Source organism: Podospora pseudopauciseta (assembly GCF_035222475.1).
Source record: "Podospora pseudopauciseta strain CBS 411.78 chromosome 7 map unlocalized CBS411.78m_7, whole genome shotgun sequence".
Taxonomy (NCBI): domain Eukaryota; kingdom Fungi; phylum Ascomycota; class Sordariomycetes; order Sordariales; family Podosporaceae; genus Podospora; species Podospora pseudopauciseta.
In genome coordinates this window covers 1,464,410-1,482,715 of record NW_026946667.1, presented here as the reverse complement: position 1 = coordinate 1,482,715, position 18,306 = coordinate 1,464,410, and the positions used below count along the sequence as shown (strand labels likewise).

Here is an 18,306-nt window from a genome sequence, read left to right as displayed (position 1 = left end):
CACTCCGTGGAGAGCTGTGGACAGCATGGCCGGTTCTGTACCCGCCGAAAGATGACGCAGCTTCCCAATTCTACCAAGCTGGATGGTGATAAGCATCATGCCCAGCACGCCTTAGACCACTTACACCGCAGCGGGGTGCAGCCCGCCCCTCACCCCTCCTCACCCCACACCTTCAGGGGTCGCGGTCCAGAGCTCGGGTCACCTGCACACTCACGGCCATCTCACGTCTTTCGAGACCAGTTGCTACAAGACACATGGATACAAATGATCTGATACTAACGAAAACACACTGCAGCTTTGCCACACACACCCAAAATTCAACAACCAAATCAACGCCGACGAATGCCGTCCCTCTTCTCCTGGTGCTCGGTTTGCCAGACTGAGACTTTCCGACGCAAACCACCATTCATTCACAGCTTGGAATGCAACCTGTACACCCACACCGGCTTCTGAAAAATCAAGACTCGTTCCGATATTACCAACAACCTCAAATGCAGTGTATGGGGTCTTTGCCCCCCCCAAAGCAATACATTCCGCTGCTCACAGCACCAACAACAACGACCGGCCCTCAACGCCATGTAATCACCAACCCCCTGATATGTCCACTGCCTGCCAGCGGGTTGACTAGAACCACTCCAGCTCCAACGCGCGGTAAACATGTCCCCTAACGCAATGATGAAGCGCATAAAACAAGAAAGTGAAGAAATAAAGCCTTATGCATACAATTCCAACAAAGAGAAAAAAAGGGTGTTGGGACACCAGGGTATACCCTCAAAAATCATATAACAAAGTTTGACCGAGATTTTATTCAGTCATGAAGAAAGCCCGGATCCGCCCTCGTGGAGAGCTGATAGTCTCCGTCCAGAGTGGGATTGTCGCCAGTCTGCTCCTAACTGCTGGCGTTGCGTTCGTCATTCTGTGGGATTTTGAGACCGGCATTTTGTGCTACACTCTTCCATAATTCCAGTTCCCGAAGGGCGCGGTCGAGTTCAAACTTGAGCTTATCGTTCGACTGGCTGAGCTCGGCGATGGCCTGTTCTGTGAGCAGCTTCTCCAGAGTCCATTTCTCAATGTTTTGAGTTTCGTTCTCTTTGAGCTGGGTGATGAATGAGACTGCCCGTTGAAGGATAGAGCCCTTATTCTTTTCGCATCCGGGCACAATCTTGGCCAGCTCGTTGATGCCCTCGTTGATCGTCTCACGACGGCGACGTTCCACTAAACAAGCGTCAACACCCGCAACTTCCACACATCCACCATGACAAAAAAAATAAGAATAACCAACCTTCTTTATGATTGTCCTTACGCATCTTGTGCCATTCTTCTGATCCGACGGCCGGCTTGGGGTTGGACGCAGGAGTGTAGCGCTGCTCCTGCGGAACCTGTTGAACCTGTTGTACTTGCTGCACCTGCTGGACACCGTTCTGCAACTGTGGGTGCATGTTTACCGCGCGTGGCATGGCGGGAAGGCCATCCGGGTGGGGGCCGGACATGTTGAAGGCATTCTCATCATGCTGAGGTTCCGAAGTCTGCTGGTTGACAAAGGTTTCTTCCGTGGGTTGCGGAACATGCAGAGAAGGGTACATGTTCAGAGCGGCAGCAGCAGTGCTAGTAGCATTGTTGGCATCGCCGGGCTCTTCGGCATGATCTGCAGTCGCTTGAGCGAGCACACTGAAGTCATCCACATTGACCTGGTCGTGTGCGGCTTGGGCGATGCTCACCGCCGTGTTCTCGAGGAAGGCCTGGGCCTCCGAGTCGGTGACATTCATAGTGGCAGGCGGTGCTGGTCGTTTGCTACGGCGCGAGTCTGGAGATATCGACTCGGTATTCCGCTTCCGCTTGTGACCAGGAGAAGTAGTGATCTCGCTGAGATCAGTGTGTTGTTGCTCGATTCCTACTGTCGCGGCCATAACGGGAACTTGCAGGATGGCTTAGTCCTGGTATCATATTAGTGGCCAAACCAGGTTCAGGTTGAGGAGTCACATCGGCAAATATGATTGTGCAAGAGGCAATGAAGAGAAGCTAGGCTGATGAGGGGAGCTAGGTGAAGTCCCAAGATAGTTGGTCGGTGTGGTTCTTGGTTGGGGGTATCAGCGAAGCAACAAGCACTTGCTTGGAGGGTCGCCTTATGAGTGAAAGAACCCAGCCTCCTCGGATGGCGCAAGTGCGCAACCTCGAGAGCTGGTTTGAGGCCTTGCTGCCAAAGGCAGCTTGATGCAAGGCTCTCCCTTCATCGTTGGAGGATGCTATTGGTGTCTACAGAAACTAGGGGCTGCCCAGCGCAGGTAGATACTGGAGCCTGCCTTGTCCGGCCACTTGACTGTTGGATAGGAACAAGGAGAGATGGACATTGCGCACAGCGTTTGCGCATGCTGCAAATTGTAAGGGGTTGCGGTCAGGTGCTGCGGCAGTGGCAGGAGGGTCTCGAGCAAAGGCGAGTTGTTTTGGTATTCTTGATGTTGGATTGTCCCTTGAAGAGAGGAAATGCCTCCTTACCGGTCGGGTTTGCCAGGTTCTAAGTCGAGGTCACCTGATGAAGGTTGGGAGAACGTGCCCGAAAACGTGACCGTGACGAGAGACTGTGAATAGTCAGTCTCGGATCCACAGTCGACGCAGAAAGACGATATACAACGAAGGAGATGGAAATCAACAAGATCGTACCAGTAAGGAGAATAGTTATTTCTGTCGACTTGGAGTGCGAGGGCGTTGATATTTCCTCGTCGAGGACTTGATGGGAGATGGGGGACAGAAGACGAAACCACGTGAACATTCAGCTCCGGGGGGTGGAGGGTTTTCGAGAGCCGGCGGGCGCGACGCGCGCACGGACCACCACCCACACCCATTTCCTACTCCCGACCGAGATTCAACCACTCGATCAGCACCTGGCCGTAGCTTTGTGACTTCCCACCCACCACCTTCTTTTAGAGTCCTTCGACCCCCCACCTTGATGTTTCTAATTTGCACGTGTACACCAGACACGCACACACACTGATGGAGCTGCAGAACAGAACGGACAAGGCTACCAAGGCAACCAGTGAGGTGCGGGGTTGCCTACCTATTGTCGACAAGCAGCCGTTTGTTGTTTCGTGTTGTATAATTCCCTCCCAGTTTGGATGAATGGTGGGCTGCCCCCCGAGTTCACCAGGACTGACAACCTTCTTGTTCGGAATCAAACCATGATCGCAACACTGCCACATCCAAGCACGTGTTGCCCGACCCCTGTTGACCTACCACTTACACAGTGAATACTACACCACACCACTAGGTACTGCATCTGACAGCTTCCTTCGGCCTCGAGGATACTTGGACCGCCAGCCTCCTTTGGTCACAAAGGCTCGGCAGATATTCATGCAGATGTGCAGCATACATAGATTGTCTGTGTCTCGACAAGGCTGGAAGAACAGTCAGTGTAGCAGAAACGCCCTCCACCCCCTCCAACCAACAGATCCTACGCAACGCCCTCCTGACTGCTCGGGAGGGAGGTAGCGAAGTGAGACAGGTCGACACATGATTTGATGGCTTGGAGGGGTGATGTTTGCGTCACGAGGCGCCAAGGGCACCGTTCTGACAAACTTCGGTCGTAAGAATCCAAACAGTTGGCTAGCCAGGCCGGGAGTTCCGCCTGGCCGTCAACCTGAATGCATTCTCCCGCTGAAAAGTGAGGAGTAGTAACGCCGAGCATGTCATACCAAATGGTTGGCCGTGGTTGAATGCCAGAAACCGGCCCAGGCATCTACAGTCCCATCCCGCCTTCGACTGGGAGCCAGCGCCGTGCATCGATATATCAATATCCACATACAGATATGCAGGCGGGTGAATCCATCAAGATGCTTGCTGTGCGGGGGTTGATTGCCGCACGGGCAGCAATCCGATTTGCCCGTCGCGATACCTCCGCATGAGTGGGGCATGTCCCTATCGGTCTTTATCGGTCCCAGCCCGTCAACGAACACCAACTCCCGACCTGCTCGTGACAAGCACAACCACATTTCCATTGCCAACTCTTCCAGCAACTTCATCATATCCACATACCCGGAGAGGCACGTGGGAAGCAAACAAAACCATGGCCGATCACGGCGCCTCCAAGATTAACCACGACAACCACCTCCTCCTGGTAAGACGACGTCATCGCCGGCTCTTTTCCCTCTGGTCCATCTTCCTGCCAAACGGCCCATCAAACCTTGATGGCCCAGCTGACAAAGGTTGTATGTCTAGGACCAACCCCTCCTCCGACTTCCATACGAGCTACTACGCAAGAATATCCGATCGGCGCACTATCATATCGAGTGGGATACGAATGCTGTCAAGGACCTGCTCAAAGAGACCGCCACCAACTCCATCAACCAGAAAGCATCCAAACAAGATGTCGTCAACAACCTTGACCAGATGCTGGCTAGAATGCGCGGTCTCAAGAGGAAGTTAAGCACCTATGCCGAAGAGGAAAATCGCTTGTACCGCCAGTCGACCGCCAGGGTCGCACACCTTCGAGAGCTATCCGACGTGCACACCGTCGAAGATGTCAAATACGAAGCCTGGTCACGTCAGCGTCTTGACCGCTTGGTAGTCGACTACATGCTTCGACACGGCTACAATAAGTCCGCCAACGCCCTTGCCGAGGAGAGAAACATGCTCGGGCTAGTCGACATTGATACATTTGTTGCCATGAGCAAGATCCGGCAATCTCTCGAGAACGGCAGTGTGCAGGAGGCACTCGTTTGGTGCAACGAAAACAAGAAAGAGCTTCGCAAGATGCAATCGAAGCTCGAGTTTGAACTACGTTGCCAACAATACATCGAACTCAACCGCAGCTCTTCCCCCAAGCTGGAGGCTATTAACCATGCCAAGAAGCACATTATGCCCTTTAGCAAGACCTACCCAACAGAGGTCAGCCACATCGCTGGCTTATTAGCTTACCGCGCTGACACGCCTCACGAACCCTATGCCTCTCTCTACAGCTCAGCTCGATGGAAAAAGCTTGCCGATTTGTTCACCGACGCCCACCTTAAGCTGCTCGGCCTTCCTCAGTTTCCGCTTTTGCACATTGCTTTGTCGTCTGGCCTTTCAGCCCTCAAAACGCCAGCTTGCCACAGCAGCCAACAGAACCAGAGCCACCAAGGGCAAAAATCACACAAGTCAGCTACGCCGGGCCCGGGGCAAGGTGAGGAGCAAGAATCACGAAGTCATGGCACGGCAAGTCTACAAACGAGCGTCTGCCCAATCTGCTCGACTGAGCTCAACGCCCTGGCTCGTAACGTACCATATGCCCATCACAGCAAGAGTCATTTGCTGGAACATGACTTGATGTTGCTGCCAAACGGGAGGGTGTACGGCAAGGCGCAGCTCGACGAATATGCGGAAAAGTCACGGCTAGCCGCGGGAGAAGTCAAGGACCTGGTAACGGGAGAGAAATTTAGGGAGGACGAGTTGAAGAAGGTTTTCATCACTTGATATCTGAGGGGCTGCCAAGTTGCGGATAATTTGTCGTGTCGTTTCCGAGTTATTAGCATCATCATGGCGTTTTGGAGCAGGACTTGTTTTTAAGGGTGAAAGAGTGTAATGTTTCAGGTACCACGGAACTGTGAGGACGAGGGAGGCCTTTTTGGGACAACAGCAGCGGTGTATTTGGAAGTACAGTAGAAGCCAAAGATTGGAGGCACGGTTTTGGCTTAGGATTTCTGGGTTAGTAGTTGTTCTTGGAAGAGCATGGTGCTTGTTTACATAGCGGAGAATGTGATGAGTGTAATTGGTGTTTATGACAAGACAACGCGAGTAATTTATGGGCCAGGTGGGTTTGTGTGGACTTCGAGAAGCGTTGTGCCGGTGTCGTCATTATTCTGGTATCGGTATTTCTGGCCATGTGAATAGAATATCCTCAAATGAAGGTCATTGTAATGTATGCTCGGCACCCGACGGCAGCTGATTGACGACCATTTAATCAACTCTATTGATCCCTCCTTCCCGTCCCTTCCTTCCAACTGAGTTGAGTGAGTCTGTCTATCTCTCTCTGTCATTTCCCCAGTTGATCTCCGCCCGTAGCTTATGTACATCACTTTCTCTCGTGCTTCCCCTGAACCCTCGTGTGTGCCGCTCAGTGGTGCTCCTCGCCGTGGTGGTGCTCATCCTTCTTCAAGAAGAGCTGCTCGTAGACGCAGTAGGCTGTGAAAGCGACGACGGCAGTACCGAACCCGGGGAGGGTGTTCCTGTATCTGTTGAATCGGCTGAAGCGGCCGGTGTATCGCCAAGCCTCACTGTTTCGGTGACGTTGTCAGCGATGGATTGGGAACAGAGGGGTATGGACATCGGGTGCAACACACTTTCTCTCCCAGGGGTCGTAACGGGGCTTCTTTGTATTGGCGAGGAACTTCTTCATGGAGAAGCCGGTGATGTTTGGCTTCTCGTCCCCAAGCTGGGGGAGGGCGGAGCGGAGTATTCTGTGTGCGGTAAAACAGAGGTTAACCATGCAAGAACGAGAAGATGTCGGACAATTGGAGGGGTCAGTACCTTGTGGGATACATGGTGGCGGTTGGTTGACAATTTCCTCGTCGTCGTCTTCGTCAGAAGGGGAGCTCGCTCACTGAGCTTCCAAGCATCACCACTGTTCGGTCCATGTCACTGAGTTGAAGTCGCAACTGCCAAGAATGCTTAGTCATTCATATGCGGGAGGCGCGAACAGGAGAGCACGGGGAGGCTGGTTGGTCTGTGCACCCAGCACTTGCAGCAGTTGTGCTGTGTGCGATCCCTCTGATGGAAGGAGCAGTCTTGACCAAGCGCGCAGAAACAGCAACCTCTCACGACGTCGCCCTCCGAACCACTTGCTCGATTATTTCCCAGAAAACCCCCGCCAAACCACGTCGAACTCTTCTTCTCATGTTCAACAAACAACCACTCTCTACAAAACCGAATCACGGGCCCCTCGGTTATCGCGACTTGACATCCCAATAGTTTCTTAATCACCAACAATCTTGCCCAGGTCTCACGGCGCTACGACTCCCGACAGCTGCCTCGTTCTCTACAAGGAGTTAGGAGAGGCAAGTATCGTCGGCGAAGAAGAAGGAGAACGACGATCGACCGCTGCCAAATCTCTCCATCTCTGATCTGCCTCCTGGATCCAGTGTGAAGATGCCCCCGCCAAACAACATGAACCGCTTTCAAGGCGGGCCGAACACCATGTACCATCAACAGCAATATCAGACACACGCACCTCAAACCTCGGGCCACCCACCACCACTGGGTGGAAACCCTGCTTATCTCAACCAACTGTCTGCCGCTGGCAATCCTTTTGGAGCGACCAGCAACCTGATGGGCCTTGCCGGTGGAATGGGTGCCGCTGCTGGCGGCTTCAATGCCGAAACCGGCCTCGCAAGCCATGCCGCGCGAATGGGCTTCCATAGCGGGGCAATGCAGCAGGCGCAAGCTCAACAGCAACAGGTTCTGCAGCAGCAGCAGCAACACCTGCAGGCACAGCAACATGGCCAACACCCCGCTCTCCATCCTGCCCAACACACTCCACAGCAAAGCCATGCCTTGGAACACACAACGCGGGCGGCCCAGAACAAGGGAAGGATACGGGAGGTGTGGAAGCACAATCTGGAGGAGGAGTTTGAGATTCTGCGAGATCTGATACAGACACATAAATATGTGGCTATGGTAGGTGGCCAAGGCCCTCCGAATGTGCTTCTGAGCTTGTGCTAACTGAAGGCGCTGCCATGATAGGACACGGAATTTCCGGGTGTTGTATCGAGGCCAATGGGCGGATTTAGGGGGAAAAGCGATTACCATTACCAATGCCTGCGGACAAACGTCGATATGCTCAGCGTTATTCAGATCGGAATCGCGCTTTTCAACGAGGATGGTGAACAACCGACTTCTGTAGACGCACCGTCCCAATGGTCAAACCCTAGGAGGACAGGCACTCAAGCGCCACTGCCTTTCGCCTGGCAATTCAACTTCAAATTCTCTCTTGAGGACGACATGTACAACGAGACCTCGATTGAATCACTCCAGCATGCCGGTATCGATTTTAAGCGAATGGAGCAGGACGGCATCGATCCTTTCAAGTTCGCTGCGCTCTTGATACCATCTGGCCTGGTTCTTGAGGATGATGTATATTGGATAAGCTTTCACGGCGGATATGACTTCGGTTACCTGACCAAGCTCTTGATGCCCAAGAACCTTCCCGGCGACGAGGGCGACTTTGACGAGGAGATGAAGAGGTGGTTTCCTGCCACGTATGATGTGAAGCACCTGATGAAGCATGCCATCAAGCTTCAAAACAGCGGCCAGCTTGAAGTCCGGGACCCTGGTGTGGTCGATATTCTGACGAAGTTCGAGCAGAAGGCCGGCCTCGAACACATTGCCGAGACACTCAAGATCAAGCGGGTAGGCAGCGCCCACCAGGCTGGGTCGGACAGCTTGCTCACTGGGCGAGTATTCTTTGAGTTGCGAAAGCGCATCTTCAACGGCCACATTCCGGAAGAACACCTGGGCAAAGTGTGGGGATTGGGTGTGCCAGACTATTCCATCGGTGCGCAGCAGTTCAACAGCGGGCAACAGCAGTCCACGGCCAACAAGAACAACAATGCCGATGGCTCCGCTGCGAATGGTGCTACCCCAAGCACGCCCAACACAAACAATGTTGGACTAGCCAACAACACCACGCCGGCCCCAGCATCCCATCAAACCAATGGTGTGAACAACCAGTCAAACAATAACAATGCTGCTGCCGGGTCTTCTGGCGGAAATGCCGCCCAGAGCGTGGGTGGAGGCATGGGTCCAATGACACCTGGAGGGGGAGGAGGAGTATTTGGGGCGTTTGCTTTTGGCGGCGGAAATACCAACAGCGCTAGATAGAGCTCGAGCGTGGATCTAGTCGACGACAACGAAAAAGCAGTCGAGGACGAGGTGGATATCGATTCGAGCGACAATGTCAAGTCTATTAATGTTCATACGGATGGCGTTTTTTCTTCTCTTTCACGCGATGCCTTTTCTACTTGTATCACTGTACCGATTACGACGGATCGTGATGATATGTCTGCTGACACGGGAGGCTCTGCTGTCTAGAGCGATAGCGCTGAACTCCGTCCTCGAGGTGGTGGACTGCCTCCAGGTCAACCTTGGCCTATGAAAGGATAACCCTTTTCCTGCTCCTCCTCCTACTCCTGCTCCTACCCCTGCTCCTGTTCAGGGAGATGGTCGAGGTGGTGGTGGTCCTGGTCGGCCAAATCAAATGAATACATACCGGCACTATGGCGCTGAAGAATTAGAGGAGGACAAATCTTTTGCCTACTAATTTGGTGAGGTCGATGAGCTCGTTGCTCATTTTGAGGCTCGCACCGTGCAAGCTCGCCCAAACCCTGGACAAGGGCACTTTCCAGGGGGTTCTATCACTGTATCTCATGGTCGTGGTGGTGGTGTCGCTGGTCGGCCAAATCTGACGAGAGCATACGCTGGAATAGGATGTCAGCTTAATCCATCTCAGATCGATCCTCAATGGGCTGCTGTTCCCGCGCGAGGTACTGCAACCCCTGGACAACCGCGCTTTCCGGGGGCTACTGTTCCTGTAGCTTCTCCCTCTGCCACCTCATATCCTTCTACCACCCCATATCCTTCTACCACCTCATATCCCTTTACCACCTTATATCCCTCTTACCCCTCATATCCTTCTACCACCTCATATCCTTCTACCGCCTCATATCCTTCTAACCCCGCATTTAATCCTGCTACTCCCGCATACAACCCCCCAACACCTCAGCAAAATATTCCATCGGCTACTACCGCCGCGAACAATGCTGCAATTTTTGGACAACAGCCTTACACCCCCGGATTCACCCCTCCTGTGCAGAGTACACCTGTTGAACCAGAATATATTCCTCCTAGAATGACTGGTTGTCCTCCTTCACGTCTAGCTCCGGCCTGGGGCGTAATCGGTGACCGGAGTAGGCAGGCTGATGCTCCTGCTCCTGGAGGTTGGGGGGGGCGGGGGGGGGACAAGGTGTTTTGAAAAATAAGCAGCGGGGAGAGCAGGAGGAAGCGGCTTTAGGGAGGAGATAATGATGATCAAGGTTCTGCTTCTCAGGTGGGGGGTGGTGGGACTGCTACGGAGGGGACAACTGCTGCTGGTTCTACTGCGGAATCAACGATGACAGGTAGTGGGTCTGCTGCTCTTGATTAATGTGCTGTTTTATGCGCACGGAGTTACGTAAATGATTTCGAGGGGCTTTTCGCCTCGAACTCCTTCTCTTTGGGGATGATTTTCGGAGTTGTGGATTGTTTTGGGGTTCGGTTGAGGGCCGGGAAACAAAAAGGGGGTTTTGTGGGGGTTGAAACGTCGGGAGGTTTGTCTTTGATTCGAAGAAGCAATATCGGGACAGCGAGTAAGGTAGCAAATGTATTTTTTAGTCTGTAGAGTAGCTATTTGAGTTTTGAGCGGCTACCAAATGCATTATGAGAGAGTTGGCGAAGTCTGTTCATTTGTGCGATTGTCAGTGCGAGATGTGAATTCCATGTAACTGCCTACGTCTCGAGAAGAGAGAGGTTGGTGACGGTGTGAAGAGAAAAAGAGGAGGTTTCCTGGAGGGGAGATACACACAGCCTGATATCACTATATCAACGAACGTGTCACGGTAACCCATGGTTGTAATTTAGAGGTTGGTTGGCTTGATGAGGAAGTTTACTTGTCTCACCCTGAATGAGCAGGTCCACACAACCTTTCCTCACAAAAAGAAGAAAGATCAAAACCCCCAACACCTATATATCCCCCCCCAACTCCATCCCAAAATATTCCGCTACCCTTATCCCCAATCTAAAATGCACGATATGTCCTCCCCCCGAAAAAACGCCCTCTAAAATCCACAGACAACGACGAGATGAGATGAGACACCCTCACATGCCAATCCCATTAACCAAATCCAATGCCCCTTCCACCGCCCCCTCCAGCTCCCCCACCCGTGTCTTGAGCTGTCTATTCTCATCCCTCAGCAAGCCAACCGTATCCCAAGCCACACTCGCATCCTGCCCTTTGCAGTTCCTACACCCCCCTTCCTCCCCGGCCGCCACCACCCCCCTAAAAATCTTTTGAAAGGCATTCATCGTCACCGGCTTCGGCTGCTGCGTCTGCTGTCTCGGCGTCGTGCTGCTAGTTATTGGCGTGCCCAACTTACTATTCCCCCCGGGAAACCCCCCCTGTACAGGCGTCTCCGGCACCGGGCTCCTACACCTACTGCTAAACACACTTTCACTCTCCGCGCTCTCCACCTCCTCGTCATCATCCGCTGACCAGCTCTCCCCGCTGCGGCGCTTATGATGCCGGATTTTGTCAACACCGAGATCTTCAGATAACACCACAGAGGGGGCTTTACTCCTCTCCCTTTCGTGCTGGAGTTCTTCAGTTAATGCCCGAACCTTGTGCTGCTGCTCCGCCAGCTCCTTGGCCATGTTTTCCAGTTGAAATTTCAGGTGCTTCGCCCTTGTTTCCGCCTCTTCCAGCTCGTCTTTCTGGGCGGAGTGTTCCTGACGTAGGTTGTGGATTGTGCCTGACTGGGATTTGTAGGCGGTTTGGTATTTAGTCAGCAACCCGACAGCGTTGGCTTGAAAGTTTTTAAAGGCGGCGGGGGAGAATGTTTCGTTTCCTGGGGTGGAGGAAGGGGGAAACAAGGCGGTTTCAATGTTGAGCGTCAACAGCTCGTCAGCGGCTTCCATTGTCGAGGTTGTCGGTGTGGTTGGGGCTGTGAAGCGGGATGTAAAGGCCGACATGAACCGCGATGTCATAGTCCCTCCTCCTCCTCCTGCGGGAGTGGTGGTGGCTGTTTTTGGGGTGGGAGGTGGTGGGAGAGATGATCGTTGAGGGGGGGGACGGGTGGGTGTCATCATGTCAGGGGCTTCAGAAATTTGATTTTTATCATTGCCACCCGTTGTCGGGGTGGTGCTGGAGTTGTTGTTGTTGGTCCGGTCATCAATGCTGCTGTTCGGGGTCATCCCCAGCGCTGACCCTGCTGCTGTTCCACTTAACCACCCTGCCAGGCCTGATCGTGGGCTTTCCGCCCTTTGGCGTATCCTCCCTTCTCCTGTGTATGGCATTTGTTCAGACGGAAATCGTTGATGGTGCGTCTTCTTCCTCGTCGGGGAAGGGGTCCGGCTTTGGTTCCGCAGTGCCAGGGGGAACAAGTTGGGGAATGACTGCTGCCGGCGGTGTAGATGTTTATTATGTGGTGGCCCAAAGGGTGACGGTGATGGACAGGTGGAGGAGGATTCTTCGAGGTCGGCATCAGAATACCCGCTGTGATATTCCGAGAAGGGCGGAAGAGATGGCTTCGGCGCGATAAAGCTAAAGGGCGAGGACTGCTGGTGCGCCGATGCTGGTGGTGGTGGTGGTGGTGGATTTGGTGTTACCGTCGCGCGCCGCTCAAGCTCCTGGCGTGGAGAGCCGTATCCATTATCCTGGCTACTGCCAGCTGATGATCCTCGTAAGGCGCGGGCTTCTGGCACGGCTGCTGCTTGTTGAGCAGGAAGGATAGGATGAACAGTCTGGCCAGACCTGGGAGGTTGTGGGGAGGACGAAACAGGGTTGTCGTCGCTTAGCATGATGAGTTAATGTTTCGCGGCTTCGGGGGGGGTGGATGAAAGGTGGCCTGGGCTTTTTTGTTTCCCTTGGTCAAAATAGAATCCCTGGAATTTTCCTCCCAATAGTGTGTGTATGTGTTGATAATTCTCAGTCGGTGCCGTCTTGTTTGCTTGCCCTTTTGCTGTCAAAGCATTCCACAAGGCGAAACAATGTCTCGTGAGAGGGAAGCGATATTGAAATGAAAATGAGGAAACGTTTGCGACGCTCCTCCACACTTTCGCTTATTTCCACACACAAAACACAAGTCCAACAACCTCGGCCCTCACTCTCTGCTCATCTCATCTCTCAACAACACGTGGGAGATTCCCAAGATCTTTCCCAGCCCGGCGCCGGCGGCAGCAAAACCTTTCTGAGCAAGCGGAGCCTCAACTTGCATGCAAAAAACGCGGTCGTAGGAGGTTGGGTGTGTTGGTGGTTTGTGTACGCAGTAGATATGGTTGTGTATGGCTGGGGATCTGAAAAGTAAAACCAGGATAACCTGTCGTCCTCGAGCTTCTGGTTCTTCTCCGCGGCAACACAAAAAGTAAAACAAAAAGATCAGAAAAAGTCCAAGAAGCGGTTGTGCGACCAAAAAAAAACCACCCAAACCTGTCTTGTTTACAAAAACAAGTTTTCCCGTTCCTTGCGGGTGGTCGACCGTCAGTGCCTCTCGCTTTCTCGGGGATCTCGTTTCCAGGGTTCTGGCTGACCGCCTTTGCCAAGACCAACACCTCTCCCAAGGCCTTCAACTCCCAGCCATCAACCCCACGATCACCTCTGTACAGTTCAGCTGAATATCATCACTCGGAATCTATCCTGCAATTATCTGACTCGGTTATCACCGGTTCAGTCGAAGAATTTACTCTCATATCCAGCCACTTTATATCTACACATTCCCCCTCCACGAATCGTTTGTCTCTCATCACTGCTTAAACCAATCCAACGCTCCTACATGGAACCGCAGTCTGTCCGATCTTTCCTGACAACGTCCCCGCTGGTCTTGCAACGGCTCGTCGGGCCCTGACTTGCCCTGAGGCTAGCCTAAACTTTAAAGCCCAGTGAACCCGAGCTTTGAGCAAGCTGTGATCCAACTCTCTGTTGCCATAGAAAGAGGAGGTCGTAGAAGTGCAGAATTTAGCAGTTCTCACATACTGGTAGAACTCAAAAGGGCATGTCTAGCTCACATGCTTCTGATGATTGGGCAGGAATGTCTCATTTCTCGAGGCTGACCGCCACGAACACCGACTATTGAGACATACACATACATTACACATCACACATGATGAAATGCAGGTAGTTGGTGATGACTGGGTATCTTTTGACGCCACTCGGGGCCTCCCCCGTCGGCCATCTATTCAGTGGACCATCCTACCACGAGGGAAAACCACCCGCTACCACAAAAACCATAGCCATGTCCTTTTTGCAGTGAACTGAACCCCTCAGTAGAACGACTCCACCATCGTCTCTTTCATGGTCGTATTAATCGCCCCCGGCGCCGCACCCTCACCCAGCCTGAACACACTCTCAATCACGCTGAGTTCCGGCGCTGTGGTATCCAGCCCCGTCACCGCCATCCAGTCGTTCACCACCATGCCGCCGCCAATAACATTGCTACCTCTGTTGACACTGCCCGCCACAAGAGGTACCTGCAGCAAGCTGCTCAGCTCGTCCTGGTCCTGAATGCTCGTCTTGGGGTGCACTAGACCGCCTTGGTTGCTCAGCGCCATGTATGTGCCCACCAACACGTGATCAGCAATGGTTTGCCTGAAAACTTCCACACCGAGGACATCAGCGATGATCTCTTCCGTCTCAGGCTCTAGATCGGGGTGGACGAGGGCTGTGTGGTCGTTGCAGACAATGACGTTGCCGAGGGCCGAGAGACGCTCCTCGATGCGCTGTATGCGGATTTCGTCGGGGAGGGAGTTGCGGAGGTGTTGGAGTTCTTGGTCGGTGGTTGTGGTGGGGACGAGAAGACCTTTTCGGTTACTTTTTTTTCATTGTTAGCTCAGTCGCAGGACAAGAATATGTTGAGAGAGTCGACAACATACCCAGCTGTTAACCGCCCAATGATCCGCGTGCCGGCAATCGTCGTTCTGCAGATGGGAATGACATCCTGGAGCTCGGCCTCGAACACGCTGTAGAAGTTTTCGCTGGCACCGACCGCCACGAGGGCGTAAGAGTTTGTGAGGGTGGAAAAGACACCAACTCTGTAAAATAAAACGTTAGCCGTCTGTCGTCCCTCTTTCTGAACAAGTAGCCCGTGTGGCTTGTGAAGTCTGCATGCTGTTGTGCTGTTTCGGTACCCCGCGCTTCCCCTCTTTAGACCCCGATGTCTGAGTATAGGCGACATCCCACTCCCCTCGAGATATTCGAGTCCAAAGGCAAGAATGCTCTAGAGCTGTCCCATGTGAATGCGACCAGACAAAACCCCTATAGCTCGCTCTGTCGTCGCCGCGGGGCAGGTTTTCCTCCATGATGAAGATAGCGATAGAGGTGTGGTGGGGTGGGGCAAAAATTGCATCGCAATGCGCATCGCATTTCCATGCAGCACTTACTCGTTGGAGTTCTCAAATTGCGCTCTGACAGCCATGTTTGCTTCCGTTTTCTCTGATTCCTTCTTTTTTTTTTAAAAAAAAAAAAAACCTCGGGGTATCGAAAAAGTCCCGGACTTGATACGACCAAAAGAGGCGTTGCGGTGGAAGGCTGGTGGTGAGTTTGCTTGGATTGCTCTGTTGGATGGTGGAAGCAAACAGGGCGGCTGAGAAGAAAATATATCATTCTGGGGTCCTGGTCGGTCAGCCAAGAGACCTAGAAGGAAGTGGGGCCCAACCCAAATAGTGGTCCCGCCTGGTGACTAATAGCTAAACAGACTGTGCTCTCCAGCCAAGGCTTATCTAATCGCAGGGGCGAAAACGCAGAGCAGCATAGTCTTTTTAATCTTCTCTGGTCACTCTCATCATCACAAATCATTTCAGACTTTGCCTTTTCATCGCCTTCTGCCAAACCATTGTCGGCTTCGCCTGCACTTATGGTGACTCAAAGGGCTGGGGGCTGGCAAGGCTAAGGCAGATTGTAATGCATACGCCACCCAGTCCCAAGGGCGAGTGACTCAATGCCGCAATTCATCATGAATCACTGGTAAATAGCCTTGATTGGTCCCAAAAGTCTCAAGGATGTTAATCTTAGTAAATGTATGTAGAATGGTACAGGGTTGTGTATGTTTGATGTTGCTAGACACTCCCAAAGGCCAAATGATTGTTAATTCATCTCACTGCATACCCTCATGTCTTATACAGGCTCCTGCTCGCCATGCCACATGGAAAACTTCAAATGCAGAACAAAGTAACTTCATGATGCTGTGATCATGCAGGTCAACACCCCTTCCAATGCTTTTCCTCCAGTCCACCAGAGGTTCCGGTTGTACGCCAATTCGCCGCCAAAATGCATCTACAAGTATATCCCACAGCTCCATGAGCCAAACACCGAGATCCCTCTCCCGGTCTTTAGGCAAGCTCCACTGAAGGAAAGTACCTTGGCCCGGCAAATCCTTGGGCAACCACTGCCTCGATATCGATATTGCTCGACCGATCAGACAGGTCCTGTGGAGGACTCCACATCTTGAGGAGTATAAAACGCCCACTCACTGGCGGATCAAACCGAATGGTGCACTTATTCTTATCCTTTTCGATAAAGAAGTGTGCCAACGGTGCCATGAGCTCGCCACCAACTGCCCGTACCGCCTCTTGCGTTGCGATTTGCGAAGCTTCTTGGGCTTCTTCCAACGTCGTACTGCTGGTACTTTCATGCTGCCGTCCGCCACCGCGAGCGGAATATCGACGCCGAGTCAAGTTATCGAAAGCTCTCCAGTCCGAGGAGGGATTACCCCATGGGTCTCGGTCCTCTTCGCTGCTCTCGCTCTCAAATGGCAGTGACCCTATACGGTTCGGCGTCCTTCTGTTACGTGACCGGAGATGGGGGGGAAGTACACGTCCATCATCATCGTCGTCGCTACCATCGTCGGTACATTCTGTCGTAATGTTGAACGGGGGTGGCGGTACAGCAAACTCTGGTGGGATTTGGGCTGTTCTATAGTCCTCATCGTCGTCCAAACCAAAGCTGAATTCCCGCACTGGTGGTTGAAGGCGTGTGATGGAACTACCGTCCTCCTCATGACGGACCGAATATACTAGGGTGTTATTTGTCCTTTGTTGCGGGGGAAGATACTGGATCTGATACTGCGCTGTGCGGGTGAGGAGCTCGTCTGACTTCATGGCCACGAACACCATCCCTTCTCTAACCCTGTTCCTGGTGTAAGTATGCGATATGTGGAGAGGATCGATAGAGACATACGGGCATGAGTAGCTTGATCCAGGGGCCTTGATGACAAGCTCGGTAAGGCTGAAAACGGTCCCGCCTGTATGCCTCAGGATGATGTTGCACCGATTGCCTTTGGTGCAGTACACTGAATCGTCATTCTTCAGGATATTTTCCGGCGGGTATTGTAGTGATTCTTGATAGAGCCCCCCGTCACAGCTCACAATCTCCATGGTCAATCTGCCGGGCTCCAACTGTCCATAATGTCCATAATGGAACCCCTTGAACTTTGGACCGACCTTGTCATTGTCCAGCTTTCGCCGCTTGGTGCGACGGGTGTCCTCGGTGTCCTGGTTGTACAATGTGGGCGTCGTGCTCGTGGGAGCCAGTGGTGAGATGAGGGTGCCGATATTGGGCAAGTCCAAGAGGGCGCGAAGGTGAGAGTTGGCGTCGGGATGCTCATCGGAGACGACATGCGAAGAAGTATTGTTGATGCGGGAATCAAAGTTGGTGGCGCGGAGCAACCGCTCGGGGCGGTAGCGGCTTGATCGTGAGCCTGACCCCGACGCCATGCCAGGTCGAGCTCTCGAGCCAAGAGACCGGAGAGGGGGGAGTGAGGGAGCGCCGGGGACTGCGGGCGGGTCGTTGGTGGTGGGCGGATCACGATTGAATCTTCGTCGCAGATCCCTATCAGCAGAGGACATGCTGGCTTCCGGATGATAACGTCGGTTTTCTACAGCGTCGAGATTTCGGCGGACCCGTTCAATGTTTCGGTTATACCTCGCTATAGCTCTATGAAATTCTCCAGACGTGGTTGTGGTTGTGGTTGGAGCTGTACGGCGTCGTTCACCAGGGATCCGCTCTCGTCTGCTGGGCACTCGTGGAAACCACCACGGCCTGGAATCATCCAATGGGTCGTTGCGCTGCGAGGAGTTGCCAGACTGTGGGTTTTGGTCAGAATGAAAATGCATCTGCCCTGAAAGACTCGAACAAGGCTGTTGGGCAGTTTTGGATATGCAGGCTCCCAGGCAATCAAGCAGGCGGCCAGGCGCCCAAACAGAGGGCCAGGAGGGGCGAGGGTGACTGGGGGGGGTATGTTGGAGGCAACACTCACCATGAAAAGCGACAAAGGCACAGGCACTGATGACCGCAGCGAGAAGCGTGATATGACTGTCGCAAAGCACGCTATGAAAACAGCAGCAGTAGAGAGTCGAGGGTCGGCCTTGGTATGAAAACAGCAGAAGAGAGTCGAGCTGGGTTGTTGCAGAGAGAAAAGGAGCAAAAGAGTAAGAGGTTCAATCCGCAGGGTCAAGTGGACACATGAAGCACAGAAGAAGTGCAGTGGATGCTGTGTGGACGTCAGGAAACGGGCATCTTGGGGCCTTTTTGGTGGGAGGCGA

General features: G+C 53.1%; 8 protein-coding genes across 8 annotated transcripts; 3 read left to right on the top strand and 5 right to left on the bottom strand.

Annotated features, from left to right (window-relative positions):
- Nucleotides 1-889: 889 nt before the first annotated feature.
- CBF1 (basic helix-loop-helix protein) lies at nt 890-2,803 on the bottom strand (the record flags this gene model as incomplete). Its single annotated transcript, XM_062915757.1, has 2 exons — nt 1,283-2,803; nt 890-1,215 (listed from the first exon to the last, which is right to left on the bottom strand). Exons 1-2 carry the CDS (start codon nt 1,905-1,907, stop codon nt 890-892), a joined length of 951 nt encoding a protein of 316 aa, XP_062761754.1. The 5' UTR covers nt 1,908-2,803.
- Nucleotides 2,804-3,544: 741 nt separating this feature from the next.
- On the top strand, nt 3,545-5,787 carry FYV10 (GID complex subunit containing RING finger motif). The gene is made up of 2 exons (XM_062915756.1): nt 3,545-4,108; nt 4,210-5,787. The coding sequence occupies exons 1-2, from the start codon at nt 3,893-3,895 to the stop codon at nt 5,440-5,442; spliced, it is 1,449 nt and encodes a 482-aa protein (XP_062761753.1). The 5' UTR covers nt 3,545-3,892; the 3' UTR covers nt 5,443-5,787.
- A 114-nt stretch (nt 5,788-5,901) lies between these two features.
- QC763_707670 (uncharacterized protein) lies at nt 5,902-6,621 on the bottom strand. The gene is made up of 3 exons (XM_062915755.1): nt 6,496-6,621; nt 6,309-6,425; nt 5,902-6,242 (listed from the first exon to the last, which is right to left on the bottom strand). Exons 1-3 carry the CDS (start codon nt 6,507-6,509, stop codon nt 6,083-6,085), a joined length of 291 nt encoding a protein of 96 aa, XP_062761752.1. The 5' UTR covers nt 6,510-6,621; the 3' UTR covers nt 5,902-6,082.
- Nucleotides 6,622-6,758: 137 nt separating this feature from the next.
- On the top strand, nt 6,759-9,176 carry POP2 (CCR4-NOT core DEDD RNase subunit). Its single transcript, XM_062915754.1, has 2 exons — nt 6,759-7,641; nt 7,708-9,176. The coding sequence occupies exons 1-2, from the start codon at nt 7,114-7,116 to the stop codon at nt 8,842-8,844; spliced, it is 1,665 nt and encodes a 554-aa protein (XP_062761751.1). The 5' UTR covers nt 6,759-7,113; the 3' UTR covers nt 8,845-9,176.
- A 307-nt stretch (nt 9,177-9,483) lies between these two features.
- QC763_707650 (uncharacterized protein) lies at nt 9,484-9,696 on the top strand (the record flags this gene model as incomplete). The annotated part of the gene is made up of 2 exons (XM_062915753.1): nt 9,484-9,596; nt 9,633-9,696. 2 exons carry the CDS (start codon nt 9,484-9,486, stop codon nt 9,694-9,696), a joined length of 177 nt encoding a protein of 58 aa, XP_062761750.1.
- Nucleotides 9,697-10,875: 1,179 nt separating this feature from the next.
- On the bottom strand, nt 10,876-12,573 carry QC763_707640 (uncharacterized protein; the record flags this gene model as incomplete). The annotated part of the gene is made up of 1 exon (XM_062915752.1): nt 10,876-12,573. One exon carries the CDS (start codon nt 12,571-12,573, stop codon nt 10,876-10,878), a length of 1,698 nt encoding a protein of 565 aa, XP_062761749.1.
- A 1,371-nt stretch (nt 12,574-13,944) lies between these two features.
- Nucleotides 13,945-15,515, bottom strand: TIF6 (Eukaryotic translation initiation factor 6). Its single transcript, XM_062915751.1, has 4 exons — nt 15,423-15,515; nt 15,148-15,371; nt 14,641-14,799; nt 13,945-14,578 (listed from the first exon to the last, which is right to left on the bottom strand). The coding sequence occupies exons 2-4, from the start codon at nt 15,180-15,182 to the stop codon at nt 14,032-14,034; spliced, it is 741 nt and encodes a 246-aa protein (XP_062761748.1). The 5' UTR covers nt 15,183-15,371; nt 15,423-15,515; the 3' UTR covers nt 13,945-14,031.
- Nucleotides 15,516-15,750: 235 nt separating this feature from the next.
- QC763_707620 (uncharacterized protein) lies at nt 15,751-18,295 on the bottom strand. The gene is made up of 3 exons (XM_062915750.1): nt 18,021-18,295; nt 16,943-17,847; nt 15,751-16,891 (listed from the first exon to the last, which is right to left on the bottom strand). The coding sequence occupies exons 1-3, from the start codon at nt 18,021-18,023 to the stop codon at nt 16,096-16,098; spliced, it is 1,704 nt and encodes a 567-aa protein (XP_062761747.1). The 5' UTR covers nt 18,024-18,295; the 3' UTR covers nt 15,751-16,095.
- Between the last annotated feature and the right edge of the window lie 11 nt (nt 18,296-18,306).

Bases quoted from the DNA above. Each gene is read 5' to 3' on its own strand.
- FYV10 (XM_062915756.1), top strand. From the start codon at position 3,893: ATGAGTGGGGCATGTCCCTATCGGTCTTTATCGGTCCCAGCCCGTCAA. The intron at 4,109-4,209 runs GTAAGACGACGT...TTGTATGTCTAG, and splicing joins ACGACAACCACCTCCTCCTG to GACCAACCCCTCCTCCGACT.
- QC763_707670 (XM_062915755.1), bottom strand. The intron at 6,243-6,308 runs GTGTGTTGCACC...TCACCGAAACAG, and splicing joins TACGACCCCTGGGAGAGAAA to TGAGGCTTGGCGATACACCG.
- POP2 (XM_062915754.1), top strand. From the start codon at position 7,114: ATGCCCCCGCCAAACAACATGAACCGCTTTCAAGGCGGGCCGAACACC. The intron at 7,642-7,707 runs GTAGGTGGCCAA...CTGCCATGATAG, and splicing joins CACATAAATATGTGGCTATG to GACACGGAATTTCCGGGTGT.
- TIF6 (XM_062915751.1), bottom strand. From the start codon at position 15,182: ATGGCTGTCAGAGCGCAATTTGAGAACTCCAACGA. The intron at 14,800-15,147 runs GTAAGTGCTGCA...TTTATTTTACAG, and splicing joins CAATTTGAGAACTCCAACGA to AGTTGGTGTCTTTTCCACCC. The intron at 14,579-14,640 runs GTATGTTGTCGA...ATGAAAAAAAAG, and splicing joins ATTGGGCGGTTAACAGCTGG to TAACCGAAAAGGTCTTCTCG.
- QC763_707620 (XM_062915750.1), bottom strand. The intron at 16,892-16,942 runs GTATGTCTCTAT...CACCAGGAACAG, and splicing joins GGATCAAGCTACTCATGCCC to GGTTAGAGAAGGGATGGTGT.